This window comes from Antedon bifida, chromosome 7 (assembly GCF_963402885.1).
Source record: "Antedon bifida chromosome 7, ecAntBifi1.1, whole genome shotgun sequence".
NCBI lineage: Eukaryota > Metazoa > Echinodermata > Crinoidea > Comatulida > Antedonidae > Antedon > Antedon bifida.
Genome location: NC_136232.1, coordinates 13,897,914 through 13,920,449, shown reverse-complemented (window position 1 = coordinate 13,920,449; position 22,536 = coordinate 13,897,914). Strand labels below are relative to the sequence as shown.

General features: G+C 32.5%; 2 protein-coding genes across 4 annotated transcripts in view; one reads left to right on the top strand and one right to left on the bottom strand.

The window, feature by feature from the left end:
- Positions 1 to 1,228: 1,228 nt before the first annotated feature.
- Positions 1,229 to 22,536, top strand: part of LOC144849185 (cleavage and polyadenylation specificity factor subunit 6-like) — a 158,421-nt gene continuing 137,113 nt past the window's right edge. For 2 of the 3 annotated variants that reach the window (XR_013613954.1, XR_013613953.1), the window contains exons 1-13: positions 1,229 to 1,318; positions 3,626 to 3,709; positions 4,436 to 4,546; positions 4,983 to 5,152; positions 5,609 to 5,703; positions 5,982 to 6,164; positions 6,414 to 6,466; positions 6,985 to 7,063; positions 7,170 to 8,082; positions 8,282 to 8,406; positions 8,966 to 9,116; positions 9,250 to 9,521; positions 16,146 to 16,600. Coding sequence is in view for 1 of the 3 variants with exons in the window: in XM_078706219.1 (XP_078562345.1) it covers positions 1,259 to 1,318; positions 3,626 to 3,709; positions 4,436 to 4,546; positions 4,983 to 5,152; positions 5,609 to 5,703; positions 5,982 to 6,164; positions 6,414 to 6,466; positions 6,985 to 7,063; positions 7,170 to 8,082; positions 8,282 to 8,406; positions 8,966 to 9,116; positions 9,250 to 9,505 (2,280 nt within the window). In the remaining 2 variants the exon portion in view is untranslated. Of the gene's footprint in view, positions 1,319 to 3,625; positions 3,710 to 4,435; positions 4,547 to 4,982; positions 5,153 to 5,608; positions 5,704 to 5,981; positions 6,165 to 6,413; positions 6,467 to 6,984; positions 7,064 to 7,169; positions 8,083 to 8,281; positions 8,407 to 8,965; positions 9,117 to 9,249; positions 9,522 to 16,145; positions 18,076 to 22,536 lie in introns of those variants that run through there. The other variant, XM_078706219.1, reaches the window with a different exon arrangement.
- Positions 18,969 to 22,536, bottom strand: part of LOC144849222 (soma ferritin-like) — a 144,065-nt gene continuing 140,497 nt past the window's right edge. Inside the window, exons 2-5 of the mRNA XM_078706284.1 lie at positions 22,266 to 22,402; positions 20,516 to 20,662; positions 19,883 to 20,008; positions 18,969 to 19,396 (exon numbers count right to left, since the gene is read on the bottom strand). Coding sequence (XP_078562410.1) covers positions 19,253 to 19,396; positions 19,883 to 20,008; positions 20,516 to 20,662; positions 22,266 to 22,364 — 516 coding nt within the window. The 5' untranslated portion in view covers positions 22,365 to 22,402 and the 3' untranslated portion in view covers positions 18,969 to 19,252. The remainder of the gene's footprint in view (positions 19,397 to 19,882; positions 20,009 to 20,515; positions 20,663 to 22,265; positions 22,403 to 22,536) is intronic.

Genomic DNA, 22,536 nt, shown 5'->3' with positions numbered 1-22,536 from the left:
CTCAACTTATTTTGCCCATCAAGCACCATTTCCGTTGTTTATTCAGGTACATCGAATATGGCAAAGTCTAGGTATGTTTGCCCACTAGTGATATAATGCCTCACTGTGCTTGGTGTCCTTTTAACATGATCTTCAATTTTACTAATATTTTAAAAATAAACAATTATGCATTTATTTCATGGGTGTTTCTTTATTTTTTTTGCAAATGTTTGGTAATGGCTGAGAGATTGTTGGATGTTTTTGTTACATGTTCTTAGAGTCGTTCACCAAAACTTGTTTATTGTGGAGTGTAGCTTTTTATTTTATTGAGAGCAAACTATTTGTAGGGTATATTATACAGGACAGTTTTGTACTTTAGTTTCCTGTTTACAGTATTTGTTGTTGTTAATTACTAACAAAAAATTGAATTGTTCATTATAAAACCTACCCTTTATTTTAATTCTTTTTTCTCCTTTATTTAGTGATTTGCCGATATCCTCAAGTACCATAGTTGGAAATTCAGGCATATAAAAAATGCAGCAAAATCAAGGAAAGTTTACACACTAACTGCCTGACGGTGCTTGGTGTTCTTTTTTCTCGCAGAATATAAATTTCACTAATATTTCAAAAATAAACAATTCTGCATTTATCAATAGCTATCACTAATAGTTATGAATTTATTATTTGTGAAATTGTTTATTTTGTGTTCCAAACTTTCCTTCTGAGGTTTTGCTGGTCAAAGAGTTATATATTAATGTAATTAATTAATTAATATTAACTAATTTGACATTTTATTACAATGATAGTTCCTAATGAAGATGTAATGTAAAAACTAACTCCTGAGGAACATTGCAGTTTGTATCTGCTATCATTCATACATCTACTGTATACAAAAAAACAGCTAAATAATTATGATGATGATTGCATGGTTTTTTTATGTTGAGGATTTGTCACATTGATAACGTATAGATTCAAAACTTTCTGAATTTAAATTTCATGTAATTGTAGTATACAATATAATAAATAAAAAGCTGAATGTCAGCTTGTAACTGCAGATGTCAGCAGGACCACATTTGCCTCACAAATGGCACATTCTTTAGTTTTATATTCGAAATTCTCTTCTTCTCTTTTACTAATAAATTACAATACCTGTACAGTATATTTTTGTTCTTTTTCTGTGAATTTTTTCAATATGGATAAATATTCTGGCAACTAAGAAAACGCGTCCTTTTTTTTTTTAATGCTGCCCTCTCAATTTTGTGCGTGCTAAAAAAATAAAATGGCTGACGGTGGTGTAGATATTGATTTGTATGCCGACGATGTTGATGAATTTAACCAGGTAATTCTTGCTTTCAAGTCACCTAGTACCTCCAACTTACTTTTTTATAATATTTCCATATAGTTCACAATTAACAGCGCTTTTAAATACAAACATATTCTGTAAAATTAGTGTTTGCCTGTCAGTGTTAGATGATTCGGTTGCTGCACTCTTCTTTTTTGTGGAGTGAGAGTGGAGCAGAGAAACCACGCGGGCCGGTGTCTGATCATTTGTTTTCGGCCGCCGGTCATTAGGCCTAGTTAGTGCCTAAATTAATAAAATGTATAATTATCCGACTGCCCATTCATAACTCACATGCCTAGTCCATACCAGCCTAGATAGAATAATTATTATAGCCTAGCTAGGCTAGGAGAACCCCTAGACGAAGAGAAGTTGAGCGGCCGCCAGAAGGACAGAAAAACGTTATTTTCTATGAAACGCCAAATGCTAACTTTCGCCGGCGCTCGTTTCTTTTTAATAGAAGTTCTATTTATATTCGGGATAACGATGTAGGCCTATATTCAAAAGTTAATATTAGGCCTATATTATTAAACATTACAATTAAAGAAATATGAAAATCTGACTTGTTAGTAGTTTCCAAAATATAAAATAAGGTCTGAAACATCGCCAAAAGCGATGTAAACATGTTTCGGCGGTTGTATATACTACGCCATTTTTCGGTAAAATAATTACATAAAATTTTGTTTTTGTGTATTAACATTGTCAAATTCATTTTTAATAATTAAATGATTAATAAATAAAAAGTAATATTTATTTTGTTATCGCAAATTGCGTGAGCGATGCATAATGGGAAATAAAGTTTGTATTATATGGTGGCGCTATTGCTCCCAAACCCTTCCCATCATGCATTGTGCAATGACGTTTCTCGCGAAATCAAGGTATTTGCGATAAACCTTATGTCAATACTTATTAGTCCTGGGCTGGGAGACAATGTGACTTCACTTGGTACAATAAATAGAAAAATATTATGGAGTGCACCAAAAGATTAAAAACAATTAAATTATTAAATATTACGTTAAACTACTTTCCTTTTGTTGTTATGGCGGCCCAAACCGACAAAATTGTAGCATGAAATTATATTATTTATTTTTCTAACACAATAAATCTAAAGACCATGAACTTACTACATACATGTAGTACTTACTGTTAATCACTACACAAAATGTCGTAAAAGATGCAGTGTTTTATAGAAGAAGAATGGAAATTACCGGCAGCTGAACTTGTCAGCGGCCCAACTGGTCATATGCCATTTTATCGCCGGTGCTTGTTCAAATAGAAGCTCTACAGTATATTAATTAGGAATAGCGATGTATATTCAAAAGTTAATTTCACGGTTTTTAGTATATATTATTAAATTAAAAAAATTATGAAAATCTGATTTGTAGTTTCCGAAATATACGGTCTAATAAAACATCGCTGAAAATGGGTATTGCTAAACACTGCAAACCCTGCAAACCCATAGCAAACCCCATTGAACCAACATAAAAGTCAGTGAATCGTGTAGTGTACTACACACCTAATATGTCAATTAAAAAACAATTTTAAATTGTTTTTGTTTACTTATTTTTAGGATAAAACATCATTTTTTGGTTAAAATGTAATTGCTAAATTGCTTTTAACTTGTTTTTGGAAAGAAAAATATATTATACAACTTAAATTTACTACTAAAGCATCTTAACACTTTGACTGCCAAACACGAAGATCTTCGTGTTTGGAAACACAACGCTTGACTGCCAAACACGAAGATCTTCGTGTTTCGCATTTTTTTACGAAATCCGGTAGATACTGTACTGTAGGTTAATTATTGGTATACTATAAATATGGACACTATATTCGGTCTGGACCGTCAATATTTTACTTTTTGAAAGTAACTAATCTGGTTACGAACAACTGTCAAAATGGTACCTGTCGAAATAACAAACACCGCGCATCACAGTAGCGCGTAGCTAAAATCTTTATGATTATTTTAGTCTAAATTACATATAAATCAGATCACATACATAGTTTCAATCAGCTTTAATAAAAACATCGAATTGGGCTAAAAACGCTGGCGGTGGCAGTTTCTAACTGGAAAAACCTCTGACAGTCAAAGTGTCAAACATGTACTTGACATCATTTTATATCATAAAACCCTACCAGGCGATACCTGACGATACCAGGGATACCGGGTGAAGATTAGCATGACTGCCTGGTTTGGGTACTATCTTTCAGAATTTTGCTATTTCCTAGGCTAGATCCCAACAACATTATTCATTAATTGCACCAAGATAATGATATTTTATCATGGATTTTTTTTATTAATTTCAGGAGGGTGATTATAACTCTGCATCAGTAGATTTATATGATGATGTGATAACAACACCAGCAAATAACACACAGCAGCCACCTCGTGTAAGTACTGTATGCTATGCATTGTTTGTAACACTTTGTCTGCTAGGTACAATATTGTTTGGTTTTTTATTGTTGTTTGTACTGTACTTAATGAAAAAAGTTCAGTAGGTAGTACAATATATAAATGTATTTTTGTAATTTCCATATCAATCATTGAATTTCATTTGACAGATATTTTGCCAGTCAAATTGTATTTATCATTCAATTGTGGATATTGAATTTGATGTTGATATATCTAATTAATGAATCTTTTGCGTAAGGTTTATAATGCTGCTAGCATATACAGAGCATCTTTAACAAACCTTACAACCTTTTCTTGACAATGTTGACATCTCTGAGACTTTAACACCCTTTTCGCAAAAAGTAACAACCAGGTTTGCACAGTGTGATGACAATTTTTTAGAAATTATCCCGAAGTTTTATATTGGACTCTGTGAAATCTTGGGAGAAAAACACCAACTGGCCTGTTTTTGTCTCGAGTTGTACAGTACAGAAAGAATATACTGCAACTTTTCCTACAAAGTAGCTTCGTAGATGCTTCGTAGATAGGCTATAGGCTACGTTGTTAGCTTTGTAGGTTACATTGTTTGGCTTTGTAACCTCAATAAACAACTTTCAATAAGCTACTGTATGTTTTAAACTTTGTAACCATGTCTGATTTTATAATATTTTTGAAAGTTAATTTTTGTTAATACTAATAATCTAATTGTTTACTTTCTTATCTAGCGTGTGTCATCGAGTGGTGATGCAGGACCTCAGAAAACACAGGCCATACAAGGAACAACGAATCATAACTATGCCAAGAAAAGTTCATTGTACATTGGCAATTTGACCTGGGTAGGTGTGAATTTTCAAGATACCCCTCAACCTTAGAACAAGCACATGCACCAAACGACACTGCATTGTGATTGTCCAAATTACTATCGCTGCATTTACATTGTCACATATTAAGGACCAAATTTAAGCATTTTAAAAGTAAATGGTGAATACGGCAACAGGGTGGTTTGGTGGTTGTCATGGTTTTGTATAACAGCAATTTGAGACAGCCATTTTGATTGTAATTGTCAGTTAACTCTCAAAATACCAGTAAGTCTCCCAAAACACTTTTTTAGGTTCAAAAGGACGGTCCCAAATGCATTGTTACCATTAAAAATACATTCCGAATACCAGACTTTCCAGAAAATATTTAATAATATTATTTTGCCAGTCCAAGATGTCTGGTATTGAGAAAGTTGATTTTACAGTATACAATGTTTTCTTTTGTTTATAACAGTGGACTACAGATGCAGATCTAAGTAATGCTATCTCTGAACTTGGTGTTAATGATTTGATTGAGATCAAGTTTCATGAAAACCGTGCTAATGGTCAGTCTAAAGGATTTGCAACTGTGCATGTTGGATCAGATGGTTCTTATAGGGTCATAATGAATGGTTTACCAAAAAAGTAAGTTAACATTATTTAATTTCTGTGAAAAAAATGTCACTAAACATGGAATAATATTTCTTGCTTACTTTATTATAATTTGATGTGCAAGTATTAATTTGTAAAATTGTATGAATAGGTAATGATAGAGAGGGACCTCCACCTCGTCATGGACCACCTAATCATCGTCAACATGATCCATACCGGTACAAGTAGTTTCACAAAGCGATTAAGTGCTATTTTCATTTCCATTGTGTGTCTGCTGAGCTTTTTGATTCTCATGAGTGCTCATGAACTCATGACAACTCTGATATGCTCTGAATGGTTGCAAATTTGGATTTGGATTCGTCGCAGAAAGGGATCTGGAAGAATAGATGGAAACATGAATATGCATAAGCTGATGTTTTTCATTCACGCAATACAGTAGACTAAAATTGAATTTCGATAATTAGCAAAAAAATGAATTTATTTTTACAGAGAATTACATGGACAGCAGCCAGTTGTTACACCATGTAATCGACAGAGCTTGACTCAGTTTGAGGCTGCATCTAGGAAAGGCGAGGCCAGAGCTCGTGAGTACAATTCTCTTTAAGTATAGTCTTCAGATTAAAGTTTAATTACCAATGGGAAAAAAATGTCACTAAACAAGTTCTCAAATTTGATAGATGATGTGCCAGTCGACTTGCACAGGGCATCAGTTGACACAGTGGACATGCAAATCGAATGTCTGTAATAATTTGGGAAAATGCATCAACACAAATAGATTACAATTCAACAATGGAATAATATTTCTTGCTTACTTTATTATAATTTGATGTGCAAGTATTAATTTGTAAAATTGTATGAATAGCTAATGATAGAGAGGGACCTCCACCTCGTCATGGACCACCTAATCATCGTCAACATGGTCCACCACAACATCACAATGATGGTGGTGGGATGCGTTTCCCGTCACCTCAACGTGGACCCTCGCCACAAGGACCTCCGCAAGGACCAGGAAATGGACCACCACCAAGGGAAAATTTCCCACCTGGTAAATACCTATTTTATTCAATTCAGGTAAAATTTTGAATCGACAACATCATAAACTCGACTCTCCATGCTATATGGATGTTCCCATTTGGTTTTTTCTTTGTTAAAGTACAGTGGAAGTTCGTTCATTCATTACGGTTTTGATTTGGTTTGATGTTTTTAGTGGTTAATTCAGATTATTTATATTGAATTTCACAAATAACAGAAAACAAGTTATTACTGTGATTGAACATTATTTTTCTCCATATAGCTCGTGGACCACCTAGAGGTCCTCCACCTGGTATGCCACAAAGACCCATGGGGGTAAGTATCATGTTATTAATGATAAATTTCATTGAAAGTTTTTCTATTTAACGACCACATGTTTTTTGTACAAATAATTAATATTGATGAATGTTAAATTAATGGAACCATCAAAGCAAATGAAAATATATCCCCCCCCCCCCCCCCAATTCAACATTTTTTGTTTATAACATACCTAATTACATTTATTTATTATATTACATCAAAATATCCTAATCTCTGCAGGGAGGCTTTGAATAGAAGTTGAATGAAATGAAATTACCAATGCCGTGTGATATAAATTCAACCAATCAAATACCCTGGCATAGTGTATATATTGCTAATTCATTAGATTTGTAAATATTTTGAACAGTATTACAGGTTATGGTTTAAAGATAAATATTGTTTTATTTTTATTGTCCCCCTGAATAATTATTAGTTTTAATGTTTTTGTTGAATTATGCATTTTAATGTCACATAATAGTTTGACCAAAATTTGATTGGAGTACATCTTTAATAAGATCATGTTTTTTGTTTAGCCTCCTGGGCCAATGAGAGGACCACCACCTCCACGTGGACCACCACATGATCAGCGAGGACCACCTCAAAGGTCCCCAGGTAAGATATTAGATACATCTCATAGTACGTGTTTGAAAGAGTAAACTTTACCCTCAACTTTAATAGAATGTCAAATGTCAATAATCAATCTGGTTTTATTTTTCAGGACCATTTGGTGGACCACCTCCACATGGAGGACCACCTCATGGTGGTTCCCCTCATGGTGGACCACCACCCCATGGACATCATCATGGTGGTCCCCCTCATGGTGGACCCCCTCATGGTGGACCTCATCATGGTGGACCTCCCCACGGTGGACCTCCCCATGGTGGACCCCCTCATGGTGGACCTCCTCACGGTGGCCCCCCTCATGGTGGACCCCCTCATGGTGGACCTCCTCATGGTGGCCCTCCTCACGGTGGACCGCCACACGGTGGACCTCATCACGGTGGACCTCCTCACGGTGGACCTCCTCATGGTGGACCTCCTCACGGTGGACCTCCTCATGGTATGCCGCCACATAGTGGTCCTCCCCCCGGTGGACCACCACATCCAGGACCAGGTGGCCCTCCACGTGGACCTCCTATGCCAGGGATGCCTCCTCCAGGACCTGGTGGACCCCCTCCTCAGAGAGGCCCTCCTCAACAATATGGACCACCTGCTATGGGTGGGCCACCGCCACATCATCCTGGGCCTCCACCTCCTCATCCTGGTCCACCACCCCATCATTCTGGTCCTCCGCCACCACATCATCATTCAGGTCCACCTCCTCCTCATCAAGGACCACCACAACCACAGTATCAACAGCCACATCCTCAAGGACCTCCGCCAACACATCAAGGACCGCCACAAGGACCTCCTCCTCATTCTGGGCCTCCACCACATCCAGGACCACCACCTGTTCATCCAGGACCTCCTCCTCCAGCACCTCATGTCAACCCAGCATTTTTTCATGGGAATCAAGGCCCACCTCCTACTTCACAAGCCAACTACACTCCAGATCAGTATAAAACATCAGACAGGTTCCCTCCACCAGCACAGCCAAGATATCCAGATGACCAGTACAAGACACCAGAACGGTATGTCTTATTATTAATCTATTTAGATATTAAATTTCAATTCTGAAATATTTATTATTATAGCCCTATACAGTTTGTAAACATGTGTTCTTTCCAGCCTCAATATAAATCATTTAATTCTTCTGTATTGCTTTTGTAAAGAAAACACAAATGAATTGAAGTGACAAATATCTGTATTATTCTTATTTATTATTCTCAGACGAGAGAATCCAGCACCTGTAGAAACACCAGCTCTCAGTGAAACAGAGTTTGAAGAAATCATGTCTCGTAATCGAACAGTTTCCAGTAGTGCCATCTCAAGGGCAGTCATGGATGCTAGTTCAGGTAAGAAAAAGTACTCTACCTAGACTAAAAAACTAAAATAGTCCGATTTCAATCATGCATCCAAATCATTTTTTCCATTTCTGTCCTGTATTGTCCTGTAAACTTATTTTGTGTGTAGCTTTCCCTCATCCACTTTTTTCTAGTTTTCTCCAGAAAATATTATGTGTCATTACTTGTATAGTACTTGCTTTGTTTGTTTCTTAGCATGATAGCTTACAGAGAATGCCGATTGATTAAAATCTTACCTGTGTCTTCCATATCAGATATTAAATAGCATGCCCTCTGTCTTCTTTAAACATGGATCGAAATATCAAGTAGTGAGCCCTCTCTCTCCGAATATAGTTTTTCCCTGTAATATTTTGCCAAGTACTTCCCTCAGTTTCTGAGTGCTTTCATCTGTATGATTTTTTTTTTCTTGATTAAACAGACATGTGCAACTTGATCAGATTGGATTGTTTAATATTCCTCCAATTGAAATTCTTTTGCTGGATTATTCTGTTTATTACCATAAGGATGACAATTAAGTTACTTCTAACCATATATGGTTTTCTGTTCTTAGGGGAATATGCGTCTGCTATTGAGACATTGGTCACCGCAATCTCCTTGATCAAACAGTCAAAAGTGGCATCTGATGATCGCTGTAAAGTAATCATCAGTTCACTGCAGGATTGTCTTAGAGGCATAGAAGATAAATCCTATGGTAGTGCTGTGTAAGTATTCAAAATTCATCCTCCAATCCAATTGGGTGTACATGTTATGTTGATATTTAATGTACATGTTCATTTATGATGGCCCTCCTATGAATTCAATGTTAAAATGATAAGTGTATTTTCCTTGAAATAGTACTACTACAAGCAGTAGCAGTAGTAAGAGAAATCGTGACAGAAGTTCCAGAGATCGTGAAGAGCGTCATCGCTCTAGGGAATCGAAGAGCAGTCGACACAAAGAAAGGCGTGAGAGATCACGCAGCCGAGGTAGTAGGGAACGCGAGTACCGTGAGAGAAGCCGAGATCGTGAATATCGTGACCGTGACAGAGGTGAACGTGAAAGCCGTAGCGATCGAGAACGTGACAGAGATCGTGAATATAGGCGCCGTTAATTTCTTAAGTATTGAGGTGAGTGAACTTTTCTTTTCTCTATTTATTCTTCTGTGGATAATGGTAAGTGTTAAAAAGGTAGGTGCATTTTATATTTTTTTAAATAATGTTTTTGTAATTTAATATTAAGGTCAAAATAACAAATTAGATATTTATGGTTATCAAGTTGTACCAGGAGTTTAGTTAATAGGTAACTTTCATCTGCTAGCCTGCCTGTTTTATTTATAATAATTGCTGTTATGCATTACTGGGTTAAAAAATACAATTTCGAGCGAGGGTTGATGAGATCTCAATATGTATAAGTTTAATTTTTTATTTAAAAAAGTCATTACTACCACGACCATCAATATTATTTATTTATTAACATGATTATCACAGATTTAACATCAACCATAATCAACATTTTTACTATTGTTTGTTTTACCTTTAAAAGGAAATAGTGGTTATGCTTTAATCATTACTTCAAATAAAAGTTTTGGAGATCAATTTTGCATTGAATGTAATTGTAAGTGTTTATAAACTGAAAAAGGGTATTTTGGAAATTTGACATTGTTTGTACCGTTAATTAATTTGTTTCTTGTTATAGTGTAGTTTAACAGTTATTTACAGTAATCTATTATGAAGTACAAATTACGTACTTCAATGGCCTATGTTCTGATCGTATGACTGTAATTTGGCAATTAATTATGGCAAAAAAGTATTATTATATAACTTGACAGGAAGAGAAAGACATTTTAATCTATACATTTATTTTTTAAATATTTATATACTGTATTTGATTGAATCTTTCACATAAATGATAGGTTAATATTCCTTAATGTTCAGTTGATTGTACTAGTAAAGTTAGGTTTGCGGTACACCATGTGTTTCCAAAAGGAAACAAAATATGGTTTAGAATGTGTCAACGTTTTGGTTGTTATTCTACAACCGTCTTCTGGAGAAATAATGAAACATTGAAACATTCTTGACCATGCTTCATTTCCTTTTTGAAACATGTGGTCTACCATAAACCTAACTTTACAGATTTATTAGTGTTTATCTGCCATGCAAACCTTTAAAACAAACAAAAAATGGTGAAGTATTAATTGCAATGATCCTTTTCATCTAAAAATAAATAAAAACTACTAAAAATATTTTTGGAATAGCTGTAAATTCATATTTATTATATTTCTATGATTATTACAATATTAAGTTTATTGTAATTATATATAGATCATAGTGTAGAGTATGTATAGCTATTCATTCTGTATCTGTATGATTCATTTAATTTGCCTTGCATTTTAAACAGTAATAGAAAATGGTTATTTAAAATACTTCCAGGCATACTATGGTCTTTATCTGGTTTTAAGTACTGTATGTTTTTTAACAATTAAGATAAAGTAATGGATACTCTAGGTGTGATTATGAGTACTGTAGAGGTAGGTATAAAAACTTTTATAAAACATGTGTTGTAAGTGGTTACATAGATATCATGAGAAAATGTTTTTATTGTTTGTGTTTGTTGTCGGCAGGAGTTTTCATTATTTTTTCAAACAATATATATTATATATTTATTGTATTATCTAATATTGTATTCTACGTTAAAAGGCTTAGAAAAGAGCATACTGTATTCAATGTTGATCTTGATTTTAGGTATTCGGTATAGAAGAAGAAGATATGCCAACACATTCACTATATAACTTTACTCTAGTTTAGTATTGCAAATACTGTACTAGTATTAGGAACTTTAAAAAAAAAAAAGTTACATGATCTTAAAAATAAGCACACGCAATGGTTCTTCAAAATACACTATATCAAAACTTTAGTGCTAACGATGTTGTATTGCCTTTTCTGTTTTTTCCCCTTTCCAAAAGCCAAGATTTTGTGGAAAGCAAATTTGTTGAATTTATATTAATTTTTAATTAATATTGCTAGAAAGCTAAAACTAGGATAGTATTGTATGTCTTTACATGGTAAGATTAATGGAAACTACCGTAAATGATCAAATTATTAGGAATAAACTGCTTTAAAAATATATTCGCACTGCTCAAACAGAAACAGATAAGCCTGTTCAGTGAACCTTGACTTTCGTGAAGTATTTAATTTGAGCAAACTAAAATCTTAAAATTCAAATGTGGTGTTTATTACAACTAAAAAGTAGTTGTTCCCTTTTTTTCCTATTCCTCATGCCTATTTGATCATTTACGTTACTAAATAAATAGGTAAACAAAGTGAAATATTAAGGTTCAAATTACGATCCTTTTTCTTTTAAAAATAAATAAAAAACTAATAAAAAATATTTTGGAATAGCTGAAAATTCATATTTATTATATTTCTATGATTATTTTTGCTCATCAAATAGGATTATATTGTAGGTTTAAAACAGCTGTACACTATTTGGTTGTGACATGATGTAATGATATAGTTGAAGTATACTATAGTATTAAGGTACTCCTAGTATGCTATCAAATGATGACATTTCTATAATATATTTATATAATTTCAAAGTATATCTCGCACTCCAAAAGAAAACAGAATTATGTTTTTTTAAATAAGGTTTAAAAGTTTCTGTGCTTCACTTCAAAATGTTTAATATCTAAATGTCTGTAACAGGCTTACACGAAACAAAAATATTTCTTTATACTAATAAAGTTTATTATATCAAGTGATACGCCAATTCAATCAATACTAAATTTTATAAGTTAATATTTGAATTTAATACTACAGTATTATAAATATAGGTAATATTAATGTATGAGTAAAAGAATTCTAGATCGCTTGGTTACAATGCTTGATACCATTGGTAGAGCTACAGTAGATATAAAATAAATACTAATGTATTCAACAATGTATTCAAATTATGATACAATCTACAACAGATTTTCAGTACATTACAATGTATAGCTGACATAAATCCATAGTTAGTGATTAGTAATTGAAATTTATTTACATTATAAATTGTACATAAAAACTAGTTAGTATTCTGGGACCAAATTCGTCCAGTTTGCTGCATTGTGGTTTACATGTTTGTATTGAATGATTATATAAACAAGCCTTCAAGACCTTTTTTAGACTAATTATTTGTTTGCACATGTACAGAGTTTGAATGAATTATAGATATAATATTTGATGTTATTGAGCAACCAATTTCAAATATCAAAACAATATTTAGCCCCAAATTGCTGAAACTGAATCGATTTCATCAATATCTTGTTTTCTTTAGTTTATGAATTAAATGAAAAGAAATCGGAAATTATTACTTATTAAAATATTGTTTAATCAAGTAAGTTACATAGAAATTAAAATACGTTTTTGGTTAATTGAAATACTATACTTTACTAGATTTATCCTTATGGGCCTACCAGTGAGTAGATGTTATAAATAACTTTATGTAAAAGTTTTTGTAATGGAATTTTTAAGACATACATTCTATTCATACATAATGTTGATGCATTTTCTTTTTGGAACAAACTCAAGCCTTTTGTTGAACATCACCCACTTTTTTATTTATTAATTTGAGGAACTCATTTCAGCATACAGTACTACAATGCGCTGTTGATATTTTTTTTAATTGACGCAATATAAATGTTGTTAATTTTAGCGTCACACCAATTTAGATTATTAGATATATTTTCCATTTTCATTTGTTTTTTCCCCGTTTGTATTGTTGACATAATTATTGGTATTCTATTTCTAACAGAGAAAAAAAAGGTTATTTCCTATAATTAAATAATGATATCGTGTTTTAAATTATAATTTTAAAACTTTATTTTATTTTTCTGTAATCAAGTAGTAATTTTGTTATATAGTTTTTTTGTCGCCGCTAATAACATTGAATAAATATGAATAAATCAAAACTATTAATATTTAAGTTATATCAAATTTAAATATTATACTATCTTGGCCATATATCTAATTACTTCAGAGTTTTATATCGCTAAACTATGTTATTTTTTTAACATAGGAAATGAAGCACTTACACTTAGTAAAGTCAAATTTAGTGTATTGACTCTCAGTTTTACATAGAAATAACAATTATTGTAATTATTGTATGGTGGTAATAAACAAAAACAAAATTGAGTACTTAGTAGTTTTTATGTATAATCCAATATGAAGTTTAGCATTAATATGTATTGCATTACTTTTTTCGAAATCTACAGCAAGTTTCTATAATATCCAGTAAAATAATAATTACTTTTGACATTTTTTTAGGAAAATATATTTTAGTAACAGGAAAGAAACATTTTGGATATGTTGGTAAATTATTGTTTATCCACACCCTCTGAGATTAAATGATTGCTTTAGATAGATTGCTTTTTATAGAGGGTGTTTGAATGCAACGCAGGGTCACTAGTTCTGCATATGTAACCGTGTTAATTCAACAGTATATGTGGTACTGATATTGACTGGCATTGTTGAGAAATCTTTGGCCATATTTTATCATGTTCCTCAACCCAGTCAATATTTGTATAATACATTTAGTGATGAGTTTAACTCGGTGTTCTTCAATATAATTGTTTAACACAACGTTCTAATTTTTTTTCTTCTGATAAATAGTATTTTTATTCTTCTGATAAATAGTATTTTTATTCTAATGGATAGAAGATATTTGATGATCAACATCGACTGTATTTGCGATTTAAGTTTTGAGATTGTGGTTTAATGCAATCAATTTTCGCACGTCTTTAAATGAATTTCTCCATGAGAAGACCAATAAAAGTGTCTGATTTTGATTCACAATTAAGAATTGATAAATATAATATATAAATTCACCATAGTTAATAATTTATACATTTAATGAATGCGTGATTGCGATAACAACTATCTATTATTATTATTTTGTTTATTAAGATCCCAATCTATATGAGTGTTCAACCAGTAATAATATTGCTAGTAGCAAAGTCAGATTTTTGGTGATTCTTTTTAAAAAAAGTAAATTAAAGTTTAGATATTTATTCATGAAAGTTGGGAAACAGATATACACTTAGCCATTAAGGCTAGTGGCTAAAAAATAGTCTTAAACTAAAAAAGGAAAAAAAGGTTAATTCACTTAAGTTATTTAAGGTATTGCATTAAGTTGTTTTTAAAAGTAGAGGTATACTTCGCCATGCAAACCTAAACATTGTTTCTGCTGACTGTCTAAATATAAACATGTTCTATTTGAACTACAATTTACACTTAATGGTGTGATTTTAGTTTATTGGAAGTAACTGAATGATTCAATTCTAAAGTTAGAAGTTCCATGAAAAACTGTTTTAAAATATGTGCTCGATATAAGCAGATATTAAATGCAAACATATATTAAATAAACTGTGGAAGAGAAAGGGGGATGTACATGTTTAGGAAGTTTAGTTTTGTTTTTTTTCACAAAAAAAATCAGTGCCGTTTTTTTGCTGTATATATTTTAAAGTGTTAAAATAACTGTGTTTCATGTTTGTCACTGTCTATCTCAAATTTTGATAATGTCTGTGTTTTTTGTTTTGTTTGTTTTTTTTATTGTACTAAATCATGTTATTGTACTACAGTAGTTGTTTTTATTCTTATAAATTATTTTACAATATACTATATTTTTGTTTGGTAATGGAAATAAGAAACTTTGGTTTTTTTTTTGTCAATATAACATCTTAAATTTTGTTTATGTTTAAATTATTAGATACATTACTAAGTAAATTTAAAGTTTGAGAATGTTAGTGTTCTTCTGTTATCCATACAGGTATAATGTTAAACAAGATGTTTAGCCAAAGTGTACAGAGTATGGGTGTAGACAAAGTCAGTTCAATATGACTGATGATGTGCTTACAACAATATTGTCAGGAGTTTGATCGAACCCCAAACCTGAATCTGTTGGGTTTATTTTTCTTTTCACTAAAGATTACCTATGAAAATGGCAATTTGTATAATGTAATATTAAATAATGGGCTCTCTTATCATAAAAAAAAAATCATAAGAAACTAATGTAATGTTGACCCCAATTGGCTCTCTATAATGACATCTTTGAATATGAAACTAATGCAATGTTGACCCCAATTGGCTCTCTATAATGACATCTTTGAATATGAAACTAATGCAATGTTGACCCCAATTGGCTCTCTATAATGACATCTTTGAATATGAAACTAATGTAATGTTGACCCCAATTGGCTCTCTATAATGACATCTTTGAATATGAAACTAATGTAATGTTGACCCAATCATGTCATACTTATTCTACTGCAGTAATTACATTTTGTTTCTTCTTTAAACTGTTTATGCAATTATATAGCAAGGGTTTTTTGGTTATAATTAATACACACTGTTTATTTTACATTAAAACAAACTACTGTAGAATCATATGTTAATGCAGTAAAACATTGTACTAGAATCATTTTTGACATGATTCCTTACTTGATGAAAAATAAATAACAGAAAATCGGCAAGCCAATGGGGATTAAATAATAAATAATTTGTTACCAATTTGCATGTTCAATGTTGTAACGAGCATAATACTACAAGGTTTTTACTTTTGGAGGAAAATATTATCTTTCAACCATATTACAGTTTATAGTTATTATGCCAAGTGTTGCAGAATTTTGTTTCATTTTTTTGTATTATTGACTGTATTACAGTAAAATAATAGTTTAGGGCTAATTGCAAATAACCTCTTAAATATTGTTTCTTTGACAGATTAATCAAGCTAACGTCAGTGATAACAACTTTGTATAAAACTTTTTGAACTTTTATGAATGGGATGATTTTTTCTTTTAATATTTGTGGGTTAAAAACTGAACAATTAAACTTCTAAATGTACAGACAACTAGAAGATGCTGAAAGTAACAGAACAATGAAGATGAAATAATTACAAATGATGAAATGGAATTTGAAGACATTGAATACAATGGAGATGTTTTAAAGGATATGAGAAGTGGAGCAAGAGATCAGATTTACGTGGAAGAGTGCCAAGTTTACATTGTCGGAGAGCGCCTCCAACATCCAAAGAATACTCTTGAAGCAGTATAAAAAGAACAAGTGCTGGTCTCTTTTGAACTATTAAACCAATTGTGTATATTTTGAAATTTGTCCTTTTTGAGATAAATGTAGCAAGAAGAAGACGACTTTAGTGTTACTGTTAGTTAAGTAGTGTTTGTGTAGTAGCAAAGCAACTAAATGTATTAATTGTACTGTATAGTGATGCTTGATAATAACCTATGATAATCATAATATGCTCTTAACTCATGAGGTAGAAGTAGAAATGTTCCTAAATTAAAAACCTACCTGTTAGTTTTGAATTATATCGTCAATCTTGATTTCTAACCTTGTAGTATAATATAATTACATTAGTATTTTCACATTTTTGTACAATACTTGTTCCAAATTGTGTCCTTAATTCATGATTTTTTAAAAACCATATTCACCATCGATGTTTGCACATAAAAATCAATCACAGTAATAAATTTGAACCTTGTTTTAAATTTCATTAGTTTAATATGTGTTTGTATAATTCATAATCTCTATAACCAATGCTATCAAGTTTTATTAGCACTATGCTTGCTTTGCTTTGTAGATTATCAGTTATTAAAGTACACAGTTTAGTGGTTATATAATGTTGTATCATTTGTTTTTTTTACTAGACATCATTGTAATACTGTACTTGTGTTCATCATACATATTTTAAAAATACTGTATTACTATTCACGAGTTTGTTTATAAAGTAAAAACACGAACTGGTAAATTTAATATGTAACCTCACTATTAATGAATTTTTCAAGGTATTTTCAAGAACATGTTTGATCCAAATGGTAAACCAGTTACATAGTTTTTACTTTTTATTTGAGCGATGTACTTTATATGGTAAATCATTTTTAATGTAATCTGAATTTAATCTGTAACATTCAAACTTCACTATTTAGAAGTACAGTATAATGCAAGAAATGAATAAAATGTTTTCTATTTAAAAATGTGAATGTAGGAAGACACATGGCTTATGTAAGGGTAAATAATTAATTGTAAAATTAATTCCGTCATGTTTTATATAACAACCTTTATATAAAAAGGGAAAACTATAATATTATGAAAGCAAAAGGCCTAGTAACTTATATCCAACAGGAGTATTAGGTATGTATTGAAGGTAAGTTATTTTAGCAATGTTCAAAGTGTTCTGATGAAAACAAGCTTGTAAGTATACATTTTTTCACAATTTAAGATCCTAAGATATGCATGCGACTTGGACACTCATGTGCCTACACTTTTAACATTTCTTGGTTTGAATATAAAATAAAGTATTTCCAGTATTTAGACAAATTGAATTTGTTTCTAACGTTAAGTTCCAGCTAATTTAATAGAGTAAAATTGGTGTGCTTGCTGACATTTTAACAATTATACCAACTTATGTTGTAAAAATAAATTTGCGATATGCCAAATATGTATTTTGATATGAAGAGACTGAAGATTTCTGGACCTTGAGAGCAAATTTAGGTAAATAGACCATTCAATTTGAGGGTATTTTTCACTAGTTTTCTAGTTCAAATTGTAATACTACATGGATCCAGTAAAGATGTATGGAGTTTGTACTTTAAATTGTGCAAGATCTGAACAGAGAATTTGTAATAAAATGTTTGACAACAAATCGGATCTCCCATGTTTTATTTTGGCTGGATTGTTTTAAGATTGTAGAATTGGGAGTTTGAGACTCTTTGCACAGGTGTCCTAATCAAGACGCTTTGAGCGTTACACTCATATAAAGCATATATACTCAAATAAACAGTCCGATGATATGAATTTTTCTAATAATTGTGGCAGGGTGTTTATTTGGTATTACAGTATAAGGCACCTTTGATTGGAGGATTGCGAGTCGAATGATATTCAGGCCCGTAGCCAGAATGCATCAGAGGGGGGTTTTCTTGACACCAATTATTTTGCGAGCGAAGCAAGCAACTGTAGGCTGGGGGCCAGCCTTGTCGGTGCTTTGGCTCTCAGAGCAATTTCGGTTGTTTTAATCAGGTTACAGAGACATTTTTTACCTACTAAAATCTGAGTTATGCAGAGAAATTATATAAATTTAAACGGTCAATAGAAGTAAAATGACCAAAATCTGCTATAATTGATAATTAATTGCACGATTTTGGAAGTGGGGTCTTTGTTTTTCAAGGGGGTTCGCTGGTAAAAGGGGGTTCGCCCGAACCCCAAAAAACCCCCCTGGCTACGGGCCTGATATTCAATAAAAATAAAATATGCTATTAAACTCTTAATCGAGAGTGTCATTTTGCGCATTTGTCTATATTGTTCTACTCCACTTCGAAAATTGGAGAGCTGCCCTTTTTAAGTGGTTAGGAACAAACAAATTTGCACCCAAATATCTCTTCCTAGGCAACGATTGTAGTTGTACAGTAAGAAACACTTGCCCATGTTTTAAATACTGACAGAATTTCAATTCAGATAAAACATTATGTGACAGTAGAGTTTAAATAAATTACACATACTATTTCTTGACATTAAAGCAATTTATTTTCCAACCTTATGTATAAAAATGAATATTATACTGGCCACTGGCTCCATAATACATGGATGGACACATATGTTATATTTACCATGTTATATACTGAAAATACAATACTGAAATTGTTAAAAACACACACATTGTTTATAAAAAGATACAGAAATATAAAACAAATTAAGCACCACAATTATTTGTTATCACCACAGCTTTGGTATGTAATATAAAATGAAGCAGCATGATATTTTATCAAGGAATTTTATATGGTCTCTGGCAGTGACGTTAATCAAGGAATTCTAGGCTAGTCTTGGTCAAGAGTTTCTTTATCAAATGTGTATTCTCCAAGGCCTGTCCCAACATGCTTCAATGATCCTATGTAATCGGAGAGTTTCTTTATGGCTTCAGTCTGCTCGGCCAGAAATGTGCCATCAATGAAATCAGCCAGCTATAAGAAAATGTCACAAAATAAATTGATATTGGGCCATGCAATTGTAGTAAAATCGTACCATTATCTTTCGTTTTAAGAATATTGGTTGGATGGCCGTTATGAGATAGTAATTGGAATGAGGGTGGATTATTGTCCGAGATATTTAAATCAATATTTAAATTATGGGATTGATTTCCACATGCAAAATAATCCGATTTCTGTTTCTGTAGCAAAACTCTATGTCATGAAGCAAACTACTTTATGAATTAAGAATAATTATAACGCACCTAATATATTCTTGTCATTTGATTGGATGTGCAATCTCAAAAGCAGCGTAGTTGAGGCACTCCTACCTAAATTTTTTTAGCTTGGTTGCGCAAAATGACAACAATCAACATGCATAGATTTCTGCCAAGCTTTATAATATGTTATTGGAGGGAAAGATGTCTGTTAATATACTACTGTACTAGCTTTATGGCAAAGAGAAATGATAAGTATATTTACATGTTTGTCACCATGCTTCTCAGCTATTGCATGAAGGTCTAGCAATGACTTATTGACGGTCTTCTCAAGACCTAGTGCAACCTGCATAGCTTCCAATGCTGTACCCCATTCATCTTTCTCAGGTCTCTTTAAGAAAAAAAGGTAACTAATTTGTTTAACATGCTACACGACAACTACAGTAAGTCAAGTGTTTGCCCATGGATTTGATCATAAATAATTTGATGTCTAGCAGCTTCTCGCTAGGGAGAATGTTTTAACCATTCGATAGATGTACTAATCGGTCACAAAACGTAATTTAATATACATAACACTTTAACAGCATTCGCATTAACACTGGTCCACCGGCCGCGCCAATGGCCAGATAATGCGTGGCGGACCAGTTAAATAAGTCCACTTGGCCAATAAAATCTTGCAAAACATCAATAATAAAATTCATCTCTTCATGATATTTCACACCTGGACTAAATGTAAACAAGGTCGAATGTACCTCATTTTGACTTTTTAAAAGCTAATTGAAGGCCTCCACCTTATAGGCCCAAATTCTGTGACAGTAAAAATGTAATTTTACTGGTCCTCTTGTCTAGTTAAAAAACCTGTAACATCCGTAAAGATCACAAATATTGATAAACTTACACAAATATCTTGTAAAACCATTCTGCCGCCTCGTTGGTTTTGGTATGTCATAAGCTTCATTGCATGTTCTCTTTCCTCATTGGAATTACTTTGGAAAAATTTAAAGCAGCCTTTTAAGGCTACATCATCACGATCAAAATAATATGCCTGTATGTACAAATAAAAAAGGTTTTAAAATTGTTGTTCTTATTCTGTCTATTAAATAATGGACTGATCTGGCCTAGAAATGTACTTTCAATCCATTTAAATAGGTGGCTAGTCTATGCAGCATGGATAAATGATAGAAATGATTTGTATCAATCAAATTTACAATGTCTCTTGCCACCAGTGCATAGACTGCTCACAACTTAAAAACTTAATTGCAACCAGCTATACCCATGGGAGTGCGACCTGTGCGAGATAGCCTATATGATGATGATTAACGTTAATATTTATTTACATTATCATCATACAATCCCAACTGTCCTGATTCTGATAGGAATGTCCCACTTTTTGATGTGTCCCGGTGTCCTGTATTTCAAAATATTTTATTCTAAAAAAATGTCACCGAATCAAAGAATATAATATGACTGACCTAAAACTTAATGTGAACCTTTATCTTTCGATCTATCTCCCAAAATGTATTTTAAAAAGGCTTTTGGATATTTTATTTTCAACATTTATGTGTGATTTCCAGGTGAGACCGCTGTCTAGGTGGACACCAAGAAATTTAGCGGATTCAACCGTGGGGATGTCGACATTGTCCAGGGTAATTTTATATAAAGAGACGGGTCAATGTTTTTTAACTTCCGAGGAACAGGATGAAGTTACACTACTTATTGTGGTTAATAGAGAGTTTGTTGGCAGCAAAGTATTGAGATAACATAGTTTACATGTAAATGGGTGTTGGTAGTATTAAATAATGTTTGAATATATTGGGGTGAGAGTAAACGGTAGTCGTGTCGTCGGCATACAGAAAGAAATTAAGTAAGGGGAAAGAGAGGTAGATATCGTTAATATATAAAATGAATAGAAGGGGACCAAGTAAAGAGGCCTGGGGACGCCACAGGTAACATAATTGAAATTGGAGATAGAATTGTGGAATTTGGTACACTGGACACGATTCGAAAGGTAACTTTTGAGCAGATCTAAAGCAGGTCCACGGATTCCATAATGTGATAATTTGAATAAAAGTATATTGTGATCAATAGTGTCGAAAGGGTTGGTTATTGTAAAAAATAAAAAAACAGAAAAGCCTAGGGGGTGTCATACTAATCTACAAACAATGTCCCCAGTATCACCTGAGTACTGTACATGCTACGATTATAAAGTTTATTATACATCAAAACACTGATTAGGTTTATTCCAAAAGACTATGACGTTTTGTGGCGAAGACAAGTTTAACAATGTCAATATTTAACTAAATTATAAGTAAATTTAACTTGTTTTGGAAAGAAAAATATATAAGTTAAATTTACCACTAGGCCTAGCATGTTAATAACATATAATTATAGGCCTACTTGTTTATACTTATGTTTTATAATGGATCATCTCGGTCGCGTTTCATTTCGGTCGCGCTTCCGGTAAATCGAACTTCCGGCGATTTCTATGGAACGCCGCTCAATGCAGTAATTCTTTATAATTAGGCCAAGTAGTAAATACATTTTGGGACGAATCGTCCCGGATTCCCTAGTTGGACCGGCGACTGGCCTGCCTGCATGGCCTGCCTAGCTTTTAGTTATGGAATTTTTTGGTAATACAGGATACCTACTAATGATAAATATACATATGAAGCGTAAAGTTCTAAGTTGATTTGCTTATTGACAGCAGCTTCTGACTCTTCGTTGTAATTCTGGCGACAACGAGACATTTTACAACAAAAACCAACCAAAAACAATTTCGGCCAAAAACAATGTCTGTTGTATTCAGGAAAATATGAAACGCCAAATCTGCCTTCCAGTATCCGTTTTTTAAAAGCTTAGCAATTATTTGACGTGACATGGGATTTCTATTTATAGGTCTACCAATCGTTTTAAATAATG